This window comes from Phasianus colchicus, chromosome 14 (assembly GCF_987193195.1).
Source record: "Phasianus colchicus chromosome 14, bPhaCol1.hap1.1, whole genome shotgun sequence".
Classification (NCBI taxonomy): domain Eukaryota; kingdom Metazoa; phylum Chordata; class Aves; order Galliformes; family Phasianidae; genus Phasianus; species Phasianus colchicus.
In genome coordinates this window covers 7,208,178-7,232,642 of record NC_143449.1, presented here as the reverse complement: position 1 = coordinate 7,232,642, position 24,465 = coordinate 7,208,178, and the positions used below count along the sequence as shown (strand labels likewise).

The window sequence follows — 24,465 nt, the reverse complement described above, 5'->3', positions numbered from 1 at the left end:
ATGATTTTGCCAGAATAGAATTGTATGCATATACATGTATACAAGAGGATTTAAGGCACATAAGGTGTTATAAAAACTTTGTTTTATTATGAGATCACTTTAAAAGTATAACAGTATGAAGGAGGAACATCACTTTTCTGCTGTCCCGAATGAAATATGACTATGGTTTTTCCCTTTATATAGGTTCCAACCTTGATGATGGATACACAGTTTTCAGAATTCACTCCAGATATCACACCAATAATGCTGGCGGCTCACACCAACAACTATGAAATCATCAAACTGCTTGTCCAAAGACGGGTAACTATTCCACGCCCACATCAGATCAGATGCAATTGTGTGGAGTGTGTCTCCAGTTCGGAGGTGGACAGCCTGAGGCATTCCAGGTCAAGGCTGAACATCTACAAAGCCTTAGCCAGCCCCTCATTGATTGCCTTATCAAGTGAGGACCCCATCTTGACGGCCTTTCGACTGGGCTGGGAGCTGAAAGAGCTCAGCAAAGTGGAAAATGAGTTCAAGGCTGAATATGAAGAGCTTTCCCAACAATGCAAGCGATTTGCTAAGGACCTTTTGGATCAAGCACGGAGTTCCCGAGAATTAGAGATTATTCTCAATCACAGAGATGATCAAAGTGAAGAACTGGACCCCCAGAAATGTCATGATTTGGCAAAACTAAAGGTAGCAATAAAGTACCACCAGAAAGAGGTAAGAGCCATCTGAATGCAAAGGTTAGTGAAGGCTGTACATATCTGATGAAATGAGTCCTTTTTCAGGTCTCCATAGGTTTGTTTAGGAAAGACATGGTTGCTAGATGGGAACCAGTAGGAGTGTATTTGGATCAAGTGGAGAACCATGTGCAAATGGGTTAGTCACAGCCCGGAGGTTCAGTGCACTGCTGTGACAGTGTGAATCTGCTAGCAGGACTGGAATCTGGCAGCAGTAGTGGAACTTGCTGCAGGAAGTTATGGCTTCAATGGCACTGGCATTTTCTATTTCAAAGATACTTGAGTCCTTTTTCATTGCAACCCAGCCCCTACAAAGAACAATAGTCAATTTACGGGTTTGTTTGCTCTGAAAGCTTTTTCCAGTAACTGTCTTTATACAGGAACCAAAGACTAGAAGGGTTTGTAATGGAGTTATTGACTGCAGGAAATATAATACACTCTTCACTTCCTCCAGCCGCCACACACTTCACCATTCAGCACTAACTTGTAAGGGCTACAGAAACTACAGCAGCACAGGAAAGCAGGAGAGGACAAGGACATGCTCAGTGTCTCAGGTTCCCACATTAACAGAGGTATTTTTTAGTTGAAAATGCTTGTGTGATGCTAGGAAGTAGATCTCAATCATGCAAATACTTTACACCTGAAGCATCTCAGGTAGGTTCTAGCTTCTTGATTCATCCATGTCTCCAGGGTCTTAGAATCACTTCCCAAATCAGACTTCTGCCCTCATTACCAGAAAGGAAAGACATAATATGGGTAAAGGGCACAGAGCCTTTCAAAAGCCCTGCAGATCTAGAGATTTACAAGTTGATTCAATAAAGGCTATGAACCCAGAGAGAATGCTGACAACAGTTTCATTAGTTGGCTCTGGAATTTCTTTCTCTTTCCAAATCTGGACAGAGTTTAATAGGTGATATATTGCTATTGGCCAGTAATGTTCTTAGGTTATCTGAAAGAAGAATTTGGTTTGCTTGGTTGAGGAAGTGAATTTCAATGTCTATTACATTTTTCTGTGTCTGGAGGGTGACAGGAATGGTGGAAAAGCTTGCACATTATTCTTCTCACTGTTTTCCCTGTATTTGAGGGTTTATTTTTTTATACATTGACCCAGATGGGAATAGTCTGATAAGATACACTCCACCTCCCAGAAAGGTTGCTCTTGTCACCTCAGGTAAAACAGTCAAGAAATGAAAGATGCAGATTTTCCTTTCTTCCCTTTGGTCTGTTTTGCCTCCTGAGTGCCAGCCTCTTGCTGCAGGAAACTGGAGGTGAAGCCTCAGGCTTTCTAGAATGTAACATGGTCACTTACTGCTATTGCTGGTCTATTTCAGTACAGTATCACTGGGCTCACTGGTCTTCATGTCAATTTCTGCTTTTAATGCCAGCTGACAGTGCTGGGTAACACCATAAGTGCATTAGGGACACAAACAAGTAGTGAAGAATTAGTCTGGAGAATTGTAGTATAGCATATCAGTTCAGATGTTCCTTGAATCTAAAAAGGTCAGGAAACTGCTTCATTTTTTTTACTGTCCAGGTGGCCACAGACATAACCCTCATGTGTGCCCTTCAGCAGCCAGGACCCCTCCAGCACTGCTCAGTTTGGTATCGTGTCACAGTTCAGGCTCACTATTGACACCAAGCACAAATTTGTGACTTCCCCTCGTCTTGTGTTCGTATTAAGATGTCATAAGTTGGAAGAGGTTCATTGTATTTGAGATGTAGTGCTGAACAGTCGTGAGGTTCTTTTATTCTCAAGTAACAAACTCTTAATATAAGCTTGCTTGCTTGACAATGTTCATCCTTTTTTATTTATTTTCAGGGATATGGGGGTGGATATACTTGACTGAATTCCAAACGTATGGACAAGTTCCATGTTTTGTGGGATATTCATGACAATTCCAGCACATGAATGATAGCAAAAAAGCACAAACTGTGTTGCCAGCTAATGCTATTACCAGGGCAGGGACAGAATGAAGGTGGTTAGGGAACCAGCACTACTGAACCACCTCATACTACCTGCTTATTCACAAGCATTTTATGCAGCCTGAAGCATTATGTTTTTATGCAACAAAGTCTTGCAGTAGTTTTCTCATAGTCTTAATTGGTCCAATACAAAATACCAAGCAAGATACGAATGTCATTGCCAGCTTCTGAAAAAGAAAGAGTACGAATATTTAGTGGGAGACACTGAGAAATGCTTTTTAATCATGACTGAAAAGTATCAGACTAAGAGGGACAAGGAAGAAAATAGAAACAAGATTGGGTTCATGAAAGGCAGTTCTGCAGAAATGGCAGAATTTGTAGAAGATCAGCTTGTTCCACAGAATAATTTTATATCTTAGCATTGACAACCTTACAAGTCAAATTTCCAATAGCAATAGATGAAAATCCAGAGTGAATGTTAGTTATTTTCTGGGACTGTAAATTGTTACCGCAGTTGGCAGTTCTTTATATTCAACATAAGGAATGTGTGATCTCACATTGATTTTAGACGAATTGCAAGAGAAAATTTTCTGCAGCTTTTTCTTTTTGAGTGAAATAAATGTCAAAAAATCCCACAAAATACAAATCGATTCAATTTCAGCTTAATCAAGCAGGTATGTTCAACTTCTAGATTTTTTCTAGTGAAGTTGTTTCTAAAGGAGTTGGTAAACAGATTAGTGCCTTTGGATGGAGGTTCTGTACTGTGCATGTTGGGTAGAGAGTACGCTCTGACTTACTCTTGCTTTGTACAAGCGTCAGTAGACTGGGAATTCAGAGTATTTTTCACCAGACATTATTCAGTGTTTTTCTCTCCAGGTCATTTGAGCTGAAACTACTATGCCTTTTTTGTTTCCTTTGCACACTGACACTGAAAAGTAGGTGCTAGTTTTGCTCCAGATACAGAAGAATAGCAGCCTTCAAATTCCTAGTGCAGGTTGATGATCTTTAGCAGTGAACGTACAGGACTGAAAAAAAGTCTTGATGGGAAAACCTAGACACCTATGGATAGTTCCTGCTTCAAACTGAATCCTAGGAGGAAAGGTTTTCAAAGCTAGTTAGGTTGCTAAATATGCAGGTTAGTAAGAAATCAGATTTTAATCAGATAATCTGGGTAAGTGCTTAAAACCTGTTGGAGATTAGACGTTTATCTTGCTGATGCAGTTTGAAATTTCACTGTTAAATTAGCTGCATGTTTTGGCACCTAACTACCGCAGAAAAATCTGATCTTGTATGTTAATTTTAGCAAGTAATTAGCAATCTGCCCTACCATCAATACAGCTCCCTGTTCCGTGGTTGGAATCCAGTGAGCATGCTCAGGGTACATGAAACTTCATCTCTTAATCTGGCATGAGCCCCTCAGTCTTCACAGAAGGCTGATCAAGGGCTGATTGGTGAGGGAAACTGCATCGGTTCAGCCAGCACATTTAACATTGCCTTCATTGCAAAGACTCCATCCAGGTAAGTACTACTGCCATGTAAGCACCTCCCCAGGCAGGCAGAAAAAACAAGACTTCCTCAGTTCCACTTTTGGAAGAAATAATCTTCATGAGATCATAGGAATTCTTGTACTAAGAGAAAAGCAGGCTTTCCTATAAATGCATGTAGTATAAGGGATTTATCTTCATAGAATCGTTCGAGTTGGAAGAGATCCTTAATGATCACCTAGTCCAGCTCCTCTGCAATGAACAGGGACATCTGCAGCTCAATTGGGTTGCTCAGAGCCTGGTCCAGCCTTATCTTCAGAGTCTCCGAGGACAGGGCTTCCACCACCTCCCTGGGCAAACTGTGCCAGCGCCTCACCACCTTTATTGTAAAAAACTTCTTTCTTACATCCAGATAAATCTCTCCTCTTTTATTTTGAAACCATTTCTCCTTTTCCTATCACGACAGACCCTGCTAAAGAGTCTGTCCCCTTCTTTCTTAAAGCCTTCCCTTCTCCATGCTGCACAGCCCCAGCTCTCAGCCTGCCATGCAGGGAGGTTTTCCATCCATGGGATCACTTTTGTGGCCCTCCTCTGGATGCACCCCAACAGCTCCGTGTCTCTCCTGTACTGAGGATTCCACATCTGGATGCAGCACTCCAGGTGAGGTCTCACAGCACAGAGCAGAGGGGCAGGTCACCTCCCTCGCCCTTCTGGCCTTGCTGCTTTTGATGCAGCCTAGGTTATGGGTTGGCTTTCTGGGCTGTGAGAGCACATTGCTGGCTCACGGCCAGCCTGCTACCCACCAGTACACCCAAGTCCTTTTTGGCAGGACTGTGCTCCATCCTTACATCCCCCAGCTTGAAATTCTTGTACTCATGACTAATTTTGGAAGAAAAAAAGGTGCTGAAAGCTTAACACAAAAAGGCACAGCTCAGCTGTTAGGGATCAATGTTCACTATGTTGTTCTGGCACCACGTTAGCTCTGCATTTGTTAATTTGTTTGTATTTCTAAGAAAAGATGAGGAAAGTCGTGTCTTAAGATCTTGATAGTCACTTAAAGCACAGTTGTATTACAGTGTGCTGTCACTGTATTAAAGAATAGAAACAGGCTGAATGCAGATATAATTTCTGTGTCCTTTAATGTATTTCAGATTGCCAAAATATTGTAAAGCAAACATAGTATAGCAACTAATCAGGTCTAAAATAGCAGATTACTTCTTGAGGTGTAATTTAAAGTTACATGAAGTGTAAATAACAATCTGACAATTGTGATAGCACCAATATATATTCACCGTATTTCGACTTTCCTGATCTCCATCACAGGTCAATCACATCTTCAAAATAGAGTGGAACATCACAGCAGTGGGGTTTTAATACTTTCTGTTTTTCCGGTGCTAGTAGTTGGTTCAGTTGATATATCTGTAAGAAACTGCTCAACACAAAGCACTCAGAAGAAATGTATTTTATCTGAGACCATTTTGCTTAGCACTTTCACTGCATTACATCAAAGGACTGCATGAAATTCCCTCTCAGAAACTGTTACCTTGGTCTCTTCTACTGACTGTACTCTAAGTCAATGTCAGGAAAGGAGAGAAATGAAATTGTTTGCTTTTCTAATTCAGAAACAGTGCTCTTTGCTGTTTTCTCTTCAGGATGGAGCTTCAGAAGTTCTAGTTAATTTTTCCAAGTCATTTACATAGCCAAGTACCTCCTGAGAGACAGTACTGGAGTGAATGAATAATCATTCCTGCCATGCCACGTATTTTTTTAGCTGTGTCTTGACTCTTTCAACTGTGTAGCTGCAGTTGGAAGCACAGCATCATTCTCCAGGGACTGTGCATAAACCTGGTGAATTTCTAAGGGCACTTCAGTTAGTGTATAACAGGAGCTTTTAAAAATATCACAGATGCATGAAAAGTGCAGTGCAAGGGCTATGAAAATCAAAGCTCATTTACTGTACCTTGTTTACCTATTTTGAAAGCCATTCAGGTATCTTGACGGATAGTCACAGATCCAGTCTTTGCTTGCAGCCAGTGCTATGTTGCTCTCCCATGGCTTTGTCTGTTTTCTTGCCATGCTGACTGGAAGTATGAAACAGGGCTGAATATTTTTATTACACTCCTTAAAAGCACAATAAAAAGAGCTCTTCAGTGAGCTTGCAGAACTCAGAAGATTAATAACAAAGCTTGAGCTTCCAATTTTGTAGAATGAAATCATACAACATCATGAAAAGATCTTTATTTGGACTAGATGGGGCAGGCAAAGCTGCCTTGTGGAAGCTTTTTCCTTTTCTCATGACCTGAAAGACCTGTATCCTTCAGAGGGAATGTTGAGGATGGTGCAGCTATGCTGTTTCCAGCTCTGTCCTTCGCCATAAACCTGAGCATAGGTTTAGGGATTTCTGGAGCACTCAAAGCCCATCTGTCGCCTTCCATTTTCCATCAGCATTCATTCATTATTGTGTGCAGCAGAGTTGCCATCTGATGTGTGAACAGTGGCCTTTGCTACAGGAAGCTGTTTTTTCTCAGGCTCCGTCCAATCAAACTGATACCACATTGCAACATCTTCCATGTATGGGATACTAACAGAGCTGCTACTAACAGTCTCAAAAGAAGGACTTTGAAGTGACGGATGGGGAGACCTATCTGCATTTGCACCCTTAAAACAAGTTTTTTTCTGTATGTATCCAGGAGCCACTACTGTATGGGCTGTATTGTTGTCAAATTTATTTATTCAGTTTTGGAAATTAGCATGGAAATTAACCCATACAGCTGCATTGGATTACAAAAATGAGGAGAAGTAGTGCTCAAGTGTGACTTCTTGCCAGACTTGAAAGAAGGAGAATAAATATTCAGAGGTCTGATGGTCCATCAGTTTGACAAAGTGGACTTGAATGTTTATTTGAGGAAACGTATTATTTGGTATATTATTCACGTAACACCAAAATGTTCTAACTTGATGAAGGTTAGGCGCATATTGCAGCTGTCACAGAACAGAACTGCAGAAGACTCTCTTTTGACAGCAAAATCATCTCTGACTAATCTTGTCATGCACAGATTTTAAAAAACAACATAAGACTGTTATGTCAGTCAAGGACAAGGACTCTGCTTGAATTAGTGTAATGTGAATCAGGCAATAAATGCCTGGATCATTCTTGAAGTCATTTTTGGTGCCTTGTGCCTCTGACTTAAATGATCTCTTGGACAAAGACAGGAAGTATGTTGAAAGCTAAAGGGATTGTCACTGTTTTAAGAGTATTCAAGAGTGATTTATTGCGTTTGTCATTTCCCTTAGCTTCATGTATCCCATCAGTCTTCTTGCTAGCAAGAGAAGAGGCCTGAGAAGCCAAAAAGTTAAAGTACAGGGCGTGATTGATTGGTTTTCTATAGACAACAGAAACTGGAAAGGAAAAGTGACATTCTTGGTATTTGTAAGCGAAGTGCTCAGTTGTCTGAAAGTCTGGAATGCCTTTCAGCTTTACATCAGTCTTCAAGAGTAAGTATATCTTATTATTTCGTATTCACTTTGATTGATATCCCAGAACAATAAACTCTGTATACTCTCCCTTTTGTATATAGAAATAAGTGTTGTTAATTATCCAATTTCTGTGAATTTCATCTTCACTTCTGTCTCTTAGTGAATAGTGGTTTGAAAGTCCAAAGACAAAAGAACTAAGATTCCACTCCCCTTATGTCTCTTATATATGCATCAGATCCATCATCATCCAGATGAGCCATCTGGATGTTTTGTGACTGGAGACATGGTTACGCCATGGTTCTTCACTCCAGGGAATGTGAGATGGATGGATGGGTTAACTATAATCCCCCCAGCTGAGATCTTCTGCAGAACAGCAGTTAAAAGCTGAGACTGCCATTTTTGCATTCTTATTCTTTATTCACAATCCCTGGCTGCTTGGTAAACATCCTTCAGCACAGAGTATGTCCTCCTCAACTCATAGCAGGGGTATCTCTCAGAAACAGAGCAAGACTTCAGAGGTTCCCAAGGATGCAAGAAGTGTTTTCAATATGCTGGTCTCTCCTGGATACTGGAGGAGAAGGTAAGGTAGAAAGAAAAAGGAAACCAAAATTAAATAGTTTCAGCACAGGCATTTCTCAGCTTAGAAAGGAAATAAATGGAAAATGTTTTTAGAAGTTTTTACTAACACTAATAGGGTAAAGTACGTATGTGTTTAAAAATACTTGCAAATGACTTTTAAAATTCTTGTTTTTGCTTTACTTATCACTTATTTAATGTAAATGTTAAAAATTCACTCGGGAGAATAAACTCAACCCTTTAGTTAAAAGTCACTATCTTCTCCACTTCAGCTAAAGCCTACAAGAGCTCCCAGTGTTCATTTGCAAGACCTGTAACTCTTGAAGTGCTGCCTGCAAGAGGACATAAGAAAGTCTTTAAGATTTGTCTCTAAGCAGTTCTTAGCCTGAGTGATTTTTCAGTGCTCCTGTATGAAGAGTCTGCTTGGCTCTGGGAGAGCAGTTAGCATGTTGTGGATTAACTGACCCTCTCTTAGTTGCACACTGTAGCATACTGCCTTTGGAAACTGAATTGTGCCTGCTTAACCTTTGCAACACAACTCTACTCTGAAATATTTGCTGGGATAATTCTATGTGAGTGTATTTATCAGCTGTATTCTGCTATCTGCTAAATACATGCTGAATTTTTTTTTTCTTTTCCTGCTAGAAAGCTTTCATTTGGGCTTGTGCTCAGGCTTTGACCCAGAAGAACTGTTCTGGGGTTGCTGGTAACAGCTCGTCTCCAGAAGCACTGTTCAGCAGTTCGCCTTTGTTCAAGGCTGGATTTACACCTGCACTTAAATCCTGCTGACAGAAGCCATAAATACAAATCTATAGCTAAGCACACATTTAAACACTCTGAGAAGAGATGAATTTAATGTCAAGCTTAAATATTTTGTTAATTGCTTCTTCTGTGTGTGGGCACCCAGGATTTACTGGGTCTTACCTTTGTCTTAGAATATACAGGACCTCTTCTCTTTAAATATTTAAACCAATCCAACATAAATTCATGAAAACTATGAATCTTGATGGAATGGTAGCAGGTTTTTGGCTCTCGTGCAGTCTTACCTTTTGCTAGCATTCACATCACAGGGGACTTACTAGTTGCTACAGCTTGAACTCAGTTCATGTCTGCTACCATCAAGACGTGTTACGAATGGGAGACCTTTAGTTAAGATTCATATGTCATCATCACTTAAAATATTCTAAGAACAGATTAAACAAAATTCTGTATAATTTAAGGCCATATGTTCATCTGTGGAGGATCTGGAGTTTGTTTTATCCACCAGCAGAGGGATTGAATGATTTGGGTAGCACCAGGTTTTCCTGAAGGACTCTTCCAGCTGAGCTAGTGATCTGCTAATGACAGAAATGACTGGATTTGCATCAGTGCTTCACTGTTTGAAGTAACATACATGTGAATAGCAGCTGTGTTTTCAATAAGATATTCATCCTGTACTTTCCTGAGGGAAAAAAAAAAAAAAACAACACAGAAAAAGATGATCTCTTGGAAGTGCCTGATGAAGAATGTTGAACTACAGTCTGTAGCTATGGCTGAGTTACCCAGCTTCCCCTCCAGCTTCTTTGTTTCATTTTTTCCTTTTTTCTCTGTTGCAGAAAGTACTTAATTAACGGGATGAACAACCATTAGGTGTTTACCCTCTGCAGTTCATGCTTTAGCAGCAGAATGTAAATAACTTTGCAGTCATTAACAAGGTTGAACTTTAAAAAAAAAGTGCTAAGAAAGAGTATTTTCTTATTCATCTCACTGTTCGCAATGCTGCAAACTTGAGGGGATGGAATTTCTTACGTAGAATATCAGATCTCACAGGGCTTACTTGCTTTCAGCAGCAGGCTTCAAACGAGGCCACAGATAGTTTCTCTCTTCTGCTTTTAAGCTAATTTAGAAATGTAATTCTTTTGAGTATTGCTTGCTGGAAATTCAAACTGATACAACAATCACATTTCCTTTCTTCTCCTTGGTTCGAAAATGGAGGCAGAATAGTTTTTCTGTTGCATGGAAATGCATCGTGCTACTCGTGCAGGCCCATCTGGAGGATTTGGAAGTGAAAAATGATACGCCCCCCCAGAGCTGTGTCAGTATGGGTAAGAGGGGCACAGTCCTGCTGCACAGCCTGGCCTCATCTGCTCACCTGAACTGAGGGATGTATGTGTCCTCAGAGACATCTTCACCCTGATGTCTGCCAGAGAGAGAGCATAAGGCACTTGGCAGGATGTGCAGTGAGTGGAGAACGGCAAATGGCATTTATCTTTTTCATGATATAATTAGATTCACAGGAATTCTACATTTCTTACAGAATTAGCTAAAATATATACTTAATGCCACTACATCAGACACTGCATTTACCCAACTGTCACACAGACTGCAAAATCTAGCTCAGTTTGTGTGACAGTCTGCCTTTTCAAAGCCAGAATAACTTTAATTGTAAAGGACAGCACAAATAATAATACCCTCAAACACAGGAACCTTGCAGCTATGCAACTGCCATGTTTTGGATAATTACTATGGAATATAGTCATAACATAATATCGTAATATAGTGTAATTTAATGTAGTGCAATATAATGTTTATAATAAAATAAGTAATTTATAGTATATAAAATAATAATAACCCCAAATGCAGTTAACACTTTAAAAAGTGTTGCATCCAGCTGCTGTGTTTTGGATAGTTGCTGTGGGGTATAGCTCTATTGGTGAAGTCTAACTTATCGATGTAAGTGTCAGACAGGGAGACCAAGTTAATTTTATGGCTCTCATGCCACATTTGGCTCTCAGTGTTAACCTCACTGGGAGCTGATGTAGCTGACTAACAGAAGAACTTGGTCCTGCTTATTAACACAGGGCTCTGCAGTTATAAATTAGTGCTTATTCATCTATGAAGAGCATTCACTATCGCTGTCTGCAGCAAGGGTACAGAAAAGAACTCCAACAAACTCCAAACAGAAGAGCCTGTTGGCAGCCGTCACGATAATCAGAATAAACGCAGAGAGATACTGTGCTCAGCCCCTGTGATGTCTATCAGGGAGCTATTTCAGTTGCTCCCCGAGGCATTCACATCTCAGCCCATCTGTGTCTGATCCTAAATTACTTCTGACTGTGAGAGATAAGGGATTTCCCCATAGATAAGGGGAGGGGGGGGTGGAATATAATTTCTGTGTTTGATATTTATATTAATGGCACAGCTTGCAGAAAGCATTTAATTCCCAAGAAATAAAATTTAGGTGACATAAAAACATCAGTTAAGATTAGATATTAAGAAAAAGATACTCCATCCAGCAGCTGCTGTTTTCCCTTAAGAACATTCCCCTTGGTAGAGAATTAGGTGACAATGAGTATGATGAACACTGAGAATGAAATTCTCTAATTGCACAATCCAGATGCAAGCCAAATGTTACAGCCTGGCAGGACTGAAAGGAAAAAAGGAAAGAACACAGAAGACTTCATACTGCAGTAGTTTCTGCCCTCAATGTGTTTCCCAACCATGAGTGAAGTTGTTGATCTCACTTCTTGAAAAGATGAAATAATTTATCCCCATTTTCAGAGGCTAGATGAAACGTCTTGCCCACTAGTGGCAGAACAGCGTTGTCCTCACAAGGAAGGTACTCTGAACTGCATCTTATTGCTCACTGAATGACTGCATCTTCAGCTAAGCACAGGTTCTTCTCATCAGATAACGGAGAAGAAGCCCTGCCTGCTAGCTGCTGAAGAAATACAGTTTTCAACTCATGCTCGTCTCCTCAAACAGAGCACCTGGTACAGAACATCTGCCATTGATTTGGGCCACCTACAAAACTGGGACAATGTGTAGTTTTTTTAAATGATCAAGATATTCCCTTTTCACAGTACAGAAACTTCAGCTGATATCAAATCCTGTCACATACAGTATGTTCATGTGAAATGATAAAAGACTGTGATATACAATATTTCTACCTACAGCAAATGAAAAGGCTTTGAAAAAAGATGAAAAAACATCTTTGGGAGCATACTTAGTGGAGATAGAACTTATATTCAGGAAAGGCCTTCAAATAAGTGATATTGGAAAAGTCAGCTTGCTTTTCCAGATCTCATTTTCACCTATTTGCAAAATAAAAATAAGGTTGTTTCCTAAACTTTCTAAATAAATTTCAAATTATGAATGAAAACAACAGTTCCACAATTCTATTACAATTTCAGGCCATTTCACACCTAAAAAAGGCTAGAGATGAGCTTTTCCCTGTTTTGAATGTTATGTGTATTAATGTAGCCTCACTAGCCCTGGACAATCTTTAAGGAGCTGAGCATTCAGTGGGTTGGTCAACGGGTTCTGGTAACAGCACCTAGAAACAAAGATGAGACTGATGTTTACAGTAGTATGCAGGGAAGTAGCCAGATAATTGCAGTGTTTCTGCAGATTGAAAACACTGCATTTCACCCAGCTGTAGTCTTTGTGCCACGTGAAAGCTAAGCTGTAGTATTTACTAATTTTAACACTATGATTAATGAGTTTTATTAAGATGAGTTAGTAAAATCCTGCATTGGTAAGTGCTTAGACTTATCTTTAATAATGGCAACATTTGGTGGTTTATGACATTAGGAGGGCTTTTTTGAGTGGTGTGCTTAAATTTCCCCCAGGCCATTTTTAGTGATGGTGAGATGGGCTTGATTGGAAAATTTAATGGCTTTTTCCATTTCCGTTGCCTTATGCCAACCTGATCTTTAAAGTTGCCCTTTCGTGATGTGTGAATTTCTCTCCATCTGAAGAACTAACATCAGATGCAATTTGGAAAGCAGATTTTATAAATGAGCTATTAGGCAGAGAGGAGGCACTTCTAAGATGCTCACAAGTTGCACAGCAACCAGAGGAACATAGTCATTTGATTTCTCAAATGACTCTGACTTTGACTCAAGGGAAAAACAGTTTGTTCTCCCCTTAAAGGTTTCTATCATATGTGATAAAGAGAAAATGCGTTTATACATTTTTCCCCTCAACAGAAAGTTATGTCTCATCTATGAGAAACAGCAGTATCTGTTACCATGCAAATGACTGCAGAACACGAGCGGTCACAGCTCCTGTTTGTGATCTTAAATGAAAAAAATATTGCAGTGTAGCCTTCTGTATCTTCTTGCTTTTATACCTAACATCCTGACCCTTCTGAAACAACAGATTAAAAAACAACAAACCAAGTGAGAATCAATGCTTGATGTTCTTTTCAATTTCTGTAGAATTGTTTCTTTCATCACTGTCCCCAGGTCTGGCATTTCACCATCACACTTTCAGGTAGTTATGAGCAACAGGTCTCTGCTTTTTCTGGAGTTTATCTCTGTGTCAGCTACTGTCCAGTTTCTGCTGTATGTGTAAGTTAATCCCAAATCAGACGCGCTTTTATTTTCTTTTCTCATGCCCACTGAGTGTTGTGTCCCTTGTATGTGAGATGCAGCAACCACATTTATTGTATTAATAACGTGTAAATGTCCAACTTCAGAAATGCCTTCTATGGCTCCTGGAGATTTTGTTTGCAGTATTAATTTTGGTCAGTGCATATCTTTGAAGTACCCAAAACCAAAACCTGTGATTATGATACAGGCAGCCTGTTAGAACGTTTAAGATACATTCACAAAATCAAAAAATACCTGCAGAAATGAATGGTTTCATCAGAGTTTGCCTGACTTCTGTCACATACTATTTTGTTTTTTACAACATTGTTCACACCAAAAATCTGTTCTAGGAAAAAATAGAGAAACACATAAGAGATGCAGGAAAAGTTGGTTGGTTGATTTTTTCCCCTCTCTCTGTACATTGCTCCTGGTGCTGATCCCAGACTGTGTGTTCAGGTCCTGTGGGAGCTCTGGAGAAGTGCCTTCAGATACTACTTGCTGTCAGAGCAGCAGCTTGGGACTCCACCATTGACTTGTGCTTCAGGATCAGGTCCTGAGGGACCCCAGCCATGAGTTCTGCAGCTGCCTTTCCCCCTCTGATACTGAGCAACTCTTGTTTTTTTCCTTCTGTTTCACGTTGGTTTCCCATTTTGAACGTGGCAGTGATAGTGCTCTGCTGGTACAGAGTGCTGAGAATTGCGTATAGAAAGTCCCCATGCATGCTAAATAATACTGAGCACTTCTAACAGCAAGTGAATGTTTAAAAGATACAGGTGTGTGCTGATACTACCATTAAGAAGTCTCTTTGACACTGAATGTGATCTTCAGGTAACTAAGAGCTACGGCAAATTCTAGGCACAAACCAAAGATGTGGTAAGGAGGGCCATGTATCTGTAGCCCTGGCTTGTGTCAGCACTGTGGGGAACAGTATCTGCATGGGAGCTTCTTCCAGGGTTGAACACTAAGAAGGAATCTCTGGTATTCAGAATCCAGCCCTTTGCCACCACGGGATCTTCCTTCCAAGAGCTGCTTTGAATTATGGGGGTGAAAGAGTACTTTGCTGATAAAATCTGGCTTCTCTGCTGGGGGATGTAGAGCATGTTAGCATTACATCCCTCACAGAGAACCCTTTTAAATATGTATGAGCCAAGTGTAATAAACAGTAGTATCATCTTCAGGTTACTCGGAGGTCTCTTCTTGATGAATGCTGTTAGTACTACAGTCAATTCTTTTGATTCTTTTGTGATTCTTTTGATACAGCCATGTCCTGTCACAGATGCTGTGACAGCATTGTTTTTGTTGATAACTGTATCCATGCTCAAACAGTTGTTTTTTGTCTGTTTGTTTGTTTTAAACTTAATTACGGCAAAAATAACAGGTATCCTGAAAAGAGAAGTTTGCTTTTAAACTTGCAGAGCACAGTCAGAAATCTGAGTTCAGAAAGGATAACTTTGCTGAAATGCTGAAACTGGAAGAGACCTCTGGGTCCAGCTGGTGCCATCCATGCTCCCGCTCCAACAGCCACAAGAGCAAGGTGCCCAGGCCCATGTTGAGAAGCCTTTGAAGATCTCCACGGAGATTCTTCAGCCTCTCAGGGCAACCTGTGTCACTGCTTAACTTCATTAATATGGGTTAAAAATCCAATACATAAATGCAGCCCTCTTGATCTTGCAGACATCTCTAATTAGCTGTGGGTCTGAAAAGTTTAGAAAACCGTGGAGCTGTCTAGTTATAATCAAGAACATAAGTTTTCTGGCATAGGCCAGAAATATTTTGGCTTGAGTCTGAAATTCCAAGGGCTGTAAGGTATTAAAACAGTCAGGAATTGCAACCTGAGCACTTCTTGAATTGAGTCACCAAAATGCAATATATCACCAACACAAAGCTGTTTTTTTTTACAGAGAGAAAGTAAACTTTCAAATGTCATTTTTGCTGCTGTGATCAAAGGTTTCTTTTTGCTTCTCTTTAATCTCTTACATTTTACAATTGCTCTCTTCCTTAATAACAAGACACGTTTACAAATGTGCTGTCCTGCTTCTCAGCAGATGTCACCTGGCTGAACTTTACATTATTGCATGCTGTCTCATGCCCAGCCCAGCCCACACACACATATGCTGGAGTCCTTGCACAAAATCATGTGCAGCACCCCACCTGCTTTGTAGACATCTTCTCTCCCTCTCTCTAACACATGCACACATGCACACGCTTGGAGCTTTCCATCTTTTCCCTCCTGACTTCTCTTTTAGTCACTTTTTAAAGATGCTGACAGTGATTTGTTTGAGACTGTCGAAACCTAAAATGTTCTGAAAGGAAAACCATAAGAAGGGAAAAAGCTCATAGTAATTTTAGTTGTATCACTTTTGGATGAGGCTTTATATATCGTGAGTACCTGATATACTGAATGATGACTCAAATAGAAAAGATCTCTTAGAAGAAATATTAAATCTTGTGTAGAAAAGAAGAGTGGAGTTCTACCCCATACCCAGCCCAAAGTTTTGTATAAGGATCTCTGTACGATAAGGAAGAGCACACATGAGGTATCAGTCAGTAATAAGCTTTCTTTTTTCTTCCTTCTCAGTTTGTTGCTCAGCCAAACTGCCAGCAGCTACTAGCAACACTTTGGTATGATGGTTTTCCAGGCTGGAGGCGGAAACACTGGGCAGTGAAACTCTTGACCTGTGTCACCATCGGACTGCTATTCCCTGTGCTATCTGTGGCATATCTGATTGCACCGAAGAGCAGGCTGGGACTGTTCATTAAAAAGCCATTTATAAAGTTCATCTGCCACACTGGCTCATACCTAACCTTCCTCTTCATGCTCCTGCTGGCATCTCAGCATATCGTCAGGACTGACCTTCACATGCAGGGACCGCCTCCCACCATCGTGGAGTGGATGATCCTGCCCTGGGTTCTAGGTAAGTCAGGAACGCTAGAATGCTTGACCTGCAGTCTCCTGCCTTGCACCCATGGCAACTGTATGGAGACTTGATCTCAGCATCATCATCATGTAAAGAGATTTTGGCAGCCAGCTTCAGTAGCTACATGAAACAGCTGGGCTCCTTCTGGTACAACAGATCTTGTTCGCCTTGGGCTCTTCTGCTGTCCTTGTTGCCATCTGACATGCCTTTAGAGATGACCCTGAGTAAACCTGAACAGACACAGCTCTCTCCCTGCTTCCCACATCCTCTGTGCAAGGAGTGGGTGTAAGAATTAGCTACTGGGTCATGGTAGTATCAAATAAAGGCGCCTGAATGCTGGCTTCCTTCTGCTGGCTTCCAAAGGCTTTTGCCTTCTTGCTGATGTGCTCTGGTAGTCAGCACACACGTACCTGCCCTGCTTGTTCCTGGGCCACGGGATAGCAGAGGAGGGAAGATAAATCTCACTCTGCCTTATGCCTCTGTGCTGATATACACTGAACAAATCAGTATCAGTCACTCCAATATAGGCAGAAGAAGGGGTATCTAATACAGCAGGTTAAACCTGAGGTTGTTACCTGTTCTGGCTTGGACAAGTAGAACTGTGAAGAACATGGAGTGCCTGGACCCCAAAGGCAGGATGCACGGGTGAGGAGGTAGCAAGGTGAGATGGGAAAAAGTAAATAAAGCCACTGGAGGAGAAGAGCAGAGAAGCAAATTTGGGTGCATTTTTGATAAGGTGTATTTATCCTTTCAAACTGAGCTCAAAGGCAACAGAAGGTGAAAACCTAGGATTCTTAGGAACATCATCTCTCCTCTCCTTAAGCCCCCATCTCCTTTGCTCTGCCATTAGCATGTAGCACCACTGAGAGCTGAGGTGATACTATGAGGCACACTTGGGGCAACGGTTTTCATGCCCTCCTGTCTCTCTTCCAGCCTTTCTGTGCACTCTAGCTCAGTTCACAAACCCCAGCCAGTTATTAGTGAGCTGTGGTTTTATACTTGGGGTCAAGGGCCTGGAAAGCCATGTTTGTGCACTGTGGACAGCACGGTAAGGGGCATCTCTCTCAGCAAACCTCCATCTCCAGAGCTTTCCTAGTGGATCCTCACTGCTTCTTATGTGTCCACCTCTACTCTCCCTGCTGGCGCCTCTCCTGGGCTAGCACCAGGACCCAGCTCTTCCTGTCTGTGGTGGCTCAGCAGCAAGTGGGTTCTGTGCTGAATGGACTTCACTGTGCCAAAGCTACAAGTGCTGATGGAAAATGCGTAAAGAAAAAAAAGAGTTGTGATCATGCTCACAAATCACTTTCCATCATGACACAGGGCATTTTGTTCTTTGTGTAGTTTCATTGCAACTTAAAAAAGGTAACTCAAGCCTCATTATCTCATTAAACTAAGTTATGGCATTGAAATGTATGTGTTGGTAGAAACTTCAGAATAAGCTGAGAAAGCTAAATGTCTTCTCTGAACTAAGCTGATCTCTTCATTTTATCCTTTACTTCATGGTTTAAATTGAAGGAAATGGTGGGCACTTCAGCAAAATTGATGTGCAGATGAAAGGATAATCCATACAAAAAAGCCTTTCAGAATAGCCTGCTACAGTTTTCTATTCTTACTTTTGAGTTCCTTTGTTTCAGATAAATAGGGATATTGTGGGATTGCTTATTGCATGGAGAAATTAGAACAGTTTCACCCGATTAAAGGTAATTATTTATGAAATATCTTCCACTATAAAAGGAGAGAGAGTGAACAGCACACACAGCATTGCTGTAACTATAGTAACCAGCAGTGATAACTCACTATAAATACAGTGTATGAGTTCTTCAACAGACTCCTCTCCATTGATTTATTCTATGTTTTTGTGTGCATGCAAAGATTTGGAGGCAGCTGTAATAAAATTACCTTATTGGCCTTGACATTATGCTTGCCTGACCCACTGACCTGCTGGCTGGAAGCTGAAGGGCTGAGACTGATATTTGAATGTTTGCAGCGTTCATTTCAACATTATCTGCTCTTCAGATTGAACTTTCAGATCCTAAAAATGAATTGGGAGTGGCATTTCATTGACCACTGCAGTATGCTGTGGTTGGGCATGGGTAGATATTTGAGTGACTGCATAGGTAGTACAGTTTGATGTGTATTTTGTTCTTTCTCTTTTCATGTGCATTTCAGGTCTTCATTCAAGGATATTGTAAAGTGGCTATTTCAAAACATCTGAGAGCTCTAAGGACATGCTCAGAAACATGGTGACCTAGGAGCTTAGCTGCCATTTGCTTTTAAATTGGGCTTAGGCTCTTAAAAGTACTTAAATATATCTTAAATAAAGGGCATGTAAGTGACTTATCATAATGTTATGCCAGGTAGCAGTCTGATAATGAGCTATGGAAGCTCACTGTTTTACCCCTCTAGCAGCAGGGAGGTAAAGTGAAGGTTAGCAAACGCTACCAATTATTACCAGAAGACATTTCAGAGTAAAGATGATGGGCTCTGGCCATACCTTTGGGAACAAATTCTCACCTCACAAAACCCATAGCCATGGTTGGCATTAGGTGACTCACTGCTGAGGGATATGATGCCAAGCTGCAGTGCCCTTTTTCATGCTGAGCCATACCTTTTTGTTTTGTTTTGTTTTTTGCCCCCCCACAAATAGTCCCTAGGCTTTTTGTGCAGCAAGATGCATAAATGCAATGACTGAGCGTAGTGAATGAATTCACTTCTTTGATCTCTGGTGTGGTATTCCCAGGTCAGGGAGGGAATATACTGGTATGCAGAAGCTGGTATACTTGTGTTGCATGTTCTGCAGAGAAAGTCAGAAAAAATCTGTACTGTGCATCTGAGCCACAGATTACTGTGGAAGCAGACAATGCAGAAAAACTATACCAAAAATACACTAATTTAAATACTTTATTCATATAAAACAAATTTCATCTCAGTCAATCCACTCATGCTAGTTACAATTAACTCCAGGTAGTTACAACTAACTTCAGGTTTCAGATAGTCTCCTTGTGTTTGTATCTGCAGCCCTACATAGGAAATCTAGGTCTTTCTCATATCTCTCTAGATAGCATTCCTAATGGAGCTGTAAAATGCCTCATAATCAGCACAGTTTTACCTTCTAGAAGACAAAAGGAATGAGGCATTTCTTTCCAAACAGTTAATTTATAGTTGTACCACATCACATATACACAGTGCTTTAATGGAAAATAATACCTTCTCATGACAGTGAACTCTCTTTCTTTCAACAGGTTTTATCTGGGGAGAAATCAAGGAAATGTGGGACGGTGGATTCAATGAATACGTACATGACTGGTGGAATCTGATGGATTTTGCAATGAACTCTCTCTATCTTGCAACTATCTCCCTTAAAATTGTTGCCTATGTCAAGGTACAGTAACTTGGGAAAGAGAATTTGTAATTTGTTTGTGAGAACTGTGGTATACAGGATAGAAACTGTCAAGCACACAATTACAGACGTATGAGAATTGCTGCTACCGCAGCAGTTCAGATTTGAAGATTCACCTGGAAAGCTTATAAATTTCTATAGAGAATGACCTTCCTTCCCATCACTACTCTTTGACTAATATTGAATTAGATTGTTTGGGCACTGGGTGGAAGTTTCCCCACTTGCTGTCCATTTTGTAGCTACTCAGTTGCCAACGATACCTTTTGTTTTCCATGTTGACATTGGATCTCTTTCAACAATGCTAAATTTCATGAAGGCGTGATTTTTGAATAAAGTAATAAAGGAACAAGAAGAATAGGGTTATCTGAAAGCATCTACAACCAAGATTTATAATCTATAGTCACTGAGACCCATGATCTGTAGATTACTTGTCTGTGAAAAGTCTGCTGAGAGCACACCTGCTTGTAGGTGGTTTCCATCTGATGTAAAGTAGTCAGCTTCTTCTCTTGAATATACATTCAAGGTTTAATTTGTAGGCAAGGAAATGACAAAGAAACATGCTGGAGCTTTAAAACTGTATTGTTTTGGGGCCTATTGAAAATCCAGAAGGCTGTATGGTGGTAAGTTAGTTTTTCAAGGGAAAAACTTCAAGACAGTTGCTACTCCCTGAAGAAGCAGCTCTGTTACAGGATCAAAGCAAAAACAGATCACATCTTTTTTTCCTGGCATTCAGAACCAGTGAGGAAATTAGAGCCTTGAAAGGCTGGTCTTTAATCTGTGAGCAATACAGAAAATGTTGAAAATTGTAGCACGCACAGACAAATCCTAAAATGCTAACAATCTTGTTATTTCTCTCTCTCACATACAAATTACTAAAAAAGGGCTATGCATCCACAGACTTATATGGTCACACACTGAAATATAAAACTTACAGCCAAACCAGACATACAAAGGAAGTACAGTTTCATTTATATACTTTGTAAGGACTACAGAAACACACAAGCTAGCTACAAAGAACTGTACATCAGCACAAAAAAGAATACAGAATAATTACAGGAATATATCTGTTTGAGTACAGATCAGTCCCACTTGAATTAAGCCTGGCTAACCTAAGGTCTGGTCGTGATAAGGACCAATGTCAAACAATACTGAGAAGTGCTTAAAACCTTCTACAGTGGTAGCTCTGAAACAGCATGCCCACAGAAGTTCTGACCTATGTCAAGTAAAGGTTGCAGTATGCTCTGAGACATGAGGATTTAAAACATTGATAATGGCTTCAAAGTCTTTTGCAACAAGACTTGTAAAGGTTTTTGTTATTTATAGAACAGCCCAGGGCTGGAAATGGGTGGTATATATGCCAGTATACCATAGTCTAACATTTCTTGGAACTCCAAAGGATTACATGGACGTTTAACTTTCTGCCAAATATCAGAAAAATAAATTGTATACTGACAGTTATGTTTTCCATCCTAATTCTTATGTGGAGACTTTTTTTTTCCCCTGATTTGACTGGTTTCAAGTCCTGGCCTCAATATTGTCCTGTAACAATGAAATCTTCAGTCTAATTATAGGGTAAAAATACTTTCTTAATCAGTTTTCATTTTCTGCATTGAATTATCATGTAATGAGGAAGGATAAATATGCCTGCCTGTTATAACTTGTTTGAACTACTCTGTATATTTTGTGTTTCATCTTCTGAAGCCTAACCTGAGCAACTCCAGCCTTTTCATTAGATAACTCTGAAATCAGTTTCTCTGCTACCTGCAGTTGCCTGTTCAGAAGTGACTGTTGTTTTCCAAGCAAGGATATACCATCCATTTATAAAGAGCCAAAATACAATCCTAGCAAATTGCTTTAAAAATAGATGTGAGATGAAGACCTTTTCACATTCCTTTACATGCACCCTATCCTGGCAGAGAGCCCCAGGGCTGATGTGTCCAGCCAGCATGCAGAAGGAAACTGTGCAAATCTTCCCTCTAGGAAGGAGAGGATTGCTGATCACATCTATCCAGTAATTCCTGTTGATTATTGGCTGAAAAGTTTAAAATGTCCACCTGTTCGTAAACGTTTTAAGACCCATCTTCAAATCAAGTTAACAAACTCAGGCTGTTATGTTCATGGAATAATGAACAGTTTGGAAATTTCAGAAATTTCACGTCACATTGAAATTCTATCATGTCTCAGTGCCTGCATATGGAAGAACAGTTTCAAACTATTGTTTTTTGTTGCCTCCTTGAAAAAAATGTGAATTCATGTATTGCACCTTCAGATTTAAATGGGAATTCCCTACAAACTCATCTGCCAGTGATATATTGATACCATTTCCTCTTAAAAAGTATTTTAAAAGTTTTTAGAGACCTAAACATTCTGGCTACAGTATTAGCTATACAATTCTAAGTACGTTTTTGCCTTTTTATGTGTTAAATCAGCAGAAATAAATGCTAAAAAAGATAAATTATTCCTTGATGTTAAAATGTCTTGAACTCCATTGTCTACTGCCAGAGAAGTTGCATTTATACAACCAGCTCTTTCATGTTACCTGTTTACATCTGGCTATCTCAGATAATGCTTCTGCTTTTACAGTTGCATTACAAACCAAGTTAATTTTATAACTGATGCACTCAATTGTATCCAGTATTTTGGCTGTAATTATGACCTCTGCCTAAGCAACTTTCCTAAAATTGCCATGGCAAATTAATTAATAAGAAAATTAATATGAAGAACATGTTTTGGTTCTAGGCTGTTGGCGCTTTTTTGACAGAGGGAAAGCATTCATTTCTTATGTTCCTTATTTCATTGCTTGCCTTCTTCCCTCCTTTCTGTCTCTCTCTCTCACATTCCTCCTGGAATAAGCAGTGTTTCAAAGGTGTGGTAGTATTCAGGAGGAAAAAGAGAAAAAAGGTAATTGGAAATGATCTGTACCTACTAAGGAGCAGTCAGAACCCCTTTAAATGTTATAAGAGAAGGATGTTATATATCCATGCAAGGACCTGAATTACCCACAATTATCCAATTCAAAAGACCTGTTATCAAACTTTAGCTAAGTACAGCCCACATACCAGAAACCCCCAGAGAAAAGCTGATATCCCAAAAATATCTCTAGAGAACAGTCTAAATCTGTAGGGGATTTCATAAGAAGACTTCATTAAAAAGCTCTGTTCTGATGAACTCAGCTTCAGTCGTGAATCCTGAATGATAGTGGGATACTGATACTTAGAGTTGAAAAGTACTTCTTGTGTCTTTGTCTGGTAATATACATAGGTAAAGCATTAGTATTAGTAGGTTTGAGTTTCAGGCTTATCTCAAAATGAGTACAGCGTAATTCACTTTTATGCCCTTGTTATTTCTTTCAGTACAACGGTTCTCGTCCAAGGGAGGAATGGGAAATGTGGCACCCGACTCTCATTGCAGAAGCCCTCTTTGCAATATCCAACATTTTAAGTTCTTTGCGTCTCATATCCCTGTTTACAGCAAATTCACACCTGGGACCCCTGCAGATTTCTCTGGGACGCATGCTGCTAGACATCCTTAAATTCCTTTTTATCTACTGTCTGGTGCTTCTGGCTTTTGCCAATGGACTGAACCAGCTTTATTTTTATTATGAGACCAGTGCCTCGGAGGAACCCAACAACTGCAAGGGGATCCGATGTGAGAAACAGAACAATGCCTTCTCCACGTAAGATGTTCTTTCCTGTCTGATTCTGAGGACAACTCTGACTGTCCCCTGTCTTACCTGCCTTTGCATGCTGTGTATCACTGCACCAAAAGTAACTTTATTTATTCATTTGTAAATATCAGGTGAGCTGCTTGACTGTGCAGGAAAGGTGTGAGTTAACTGGGGCAGACATTCTGCTGAGCTTTGCTGTCAGAAAGCCTCTTAGGTCTGGAAGTGAGAGACAATCATTTTAGTTCTGGTCCAGAGAGTCTCTCTGCATCATCCTGCAACTGAAATGTTATTACTGCTGCGTTCAATTTTGGCATGTGAGAAAGCAGGTATCCTTTCGCTGCAACAACTGTTTTGTCTTATTCTGGAAGAAAGGAGGGAAAGCTAAGCAAAACGTAGAAATCAAGAGATGAATGTAGGAAAAAGCTGTATTAATAAATAATGTAGCAGAGCAACAACAACAAGCTCATCTAGGCCATTTTTATCCACACATGATGTTGCAGGCTCCTCTGATTCTCTTGCAGCGGGGTGAGACTAAAATCACATCAAAATCAATTCTGCTGCAAATACTAGTACATTACTGAGATGCTGGCATGGAAATTGCTGTGATGACAGCTGGCAGGGCTGAAAGTGATAGCACATGCTGAAAAATAACATGAATTGTCTCTGTGATCTATTTGTTTTAATTACTAATAGTGGAAATAATTATAATAATCAGCCCCCCTCCAATTGTTCTTGCTGCTTGCACAGTACTTAACACACAACAGGAAGAGAAATTAAATAAAGCACCATCTAGAAAAGGGCCTATGCCCTGCAAGCAAGCAAAACAAAACTGTTGTCCACCACGTCAGGCAAAATTAAATAAAACTTGTCATCATGCCCAATAATTCTCCACTCTTCTTCAGCTGAAGGCTGGAGGTTAAAGAAAGGATTTGTGACACTGC

The 24,465-nt window shown here is 40.2% G+C and overlaps 1 protein-coding gene across 3 annotated transcripts in view; it reads left to right on the top strand.

The window, feature by feature from the left end:
- Positions 1-24,465, top strand: part of TRPC5 (transient receptor potential cation channel subfamily C member 5) — a 94,443-nt gene that overhangs the window by 43,624 nt on the left and 26,354 nt on the right. For all 3 annotated transcript variants that reach the window (XM_031594458.2, XM_090150105.1, XM_090150106.1), the window contains 4 exons: positions 184-705; positions 16,118-16,454; positions 19,700-19,839; positions 23,211-23,533. In XM_031594458.2, coding sequence (XP_031450318.1) covers positions 184-705; positions 16,118-16,454; positions 19,700-19,839; positions 23,211-23,533 — 1,322 coding nt within the window. The remainder of the gene's footprint in view (positions 1-183; positions 706-16,117; positions 16,455-19,699; positions 19,840-23,210; positions 23,534-24,465) is intronic.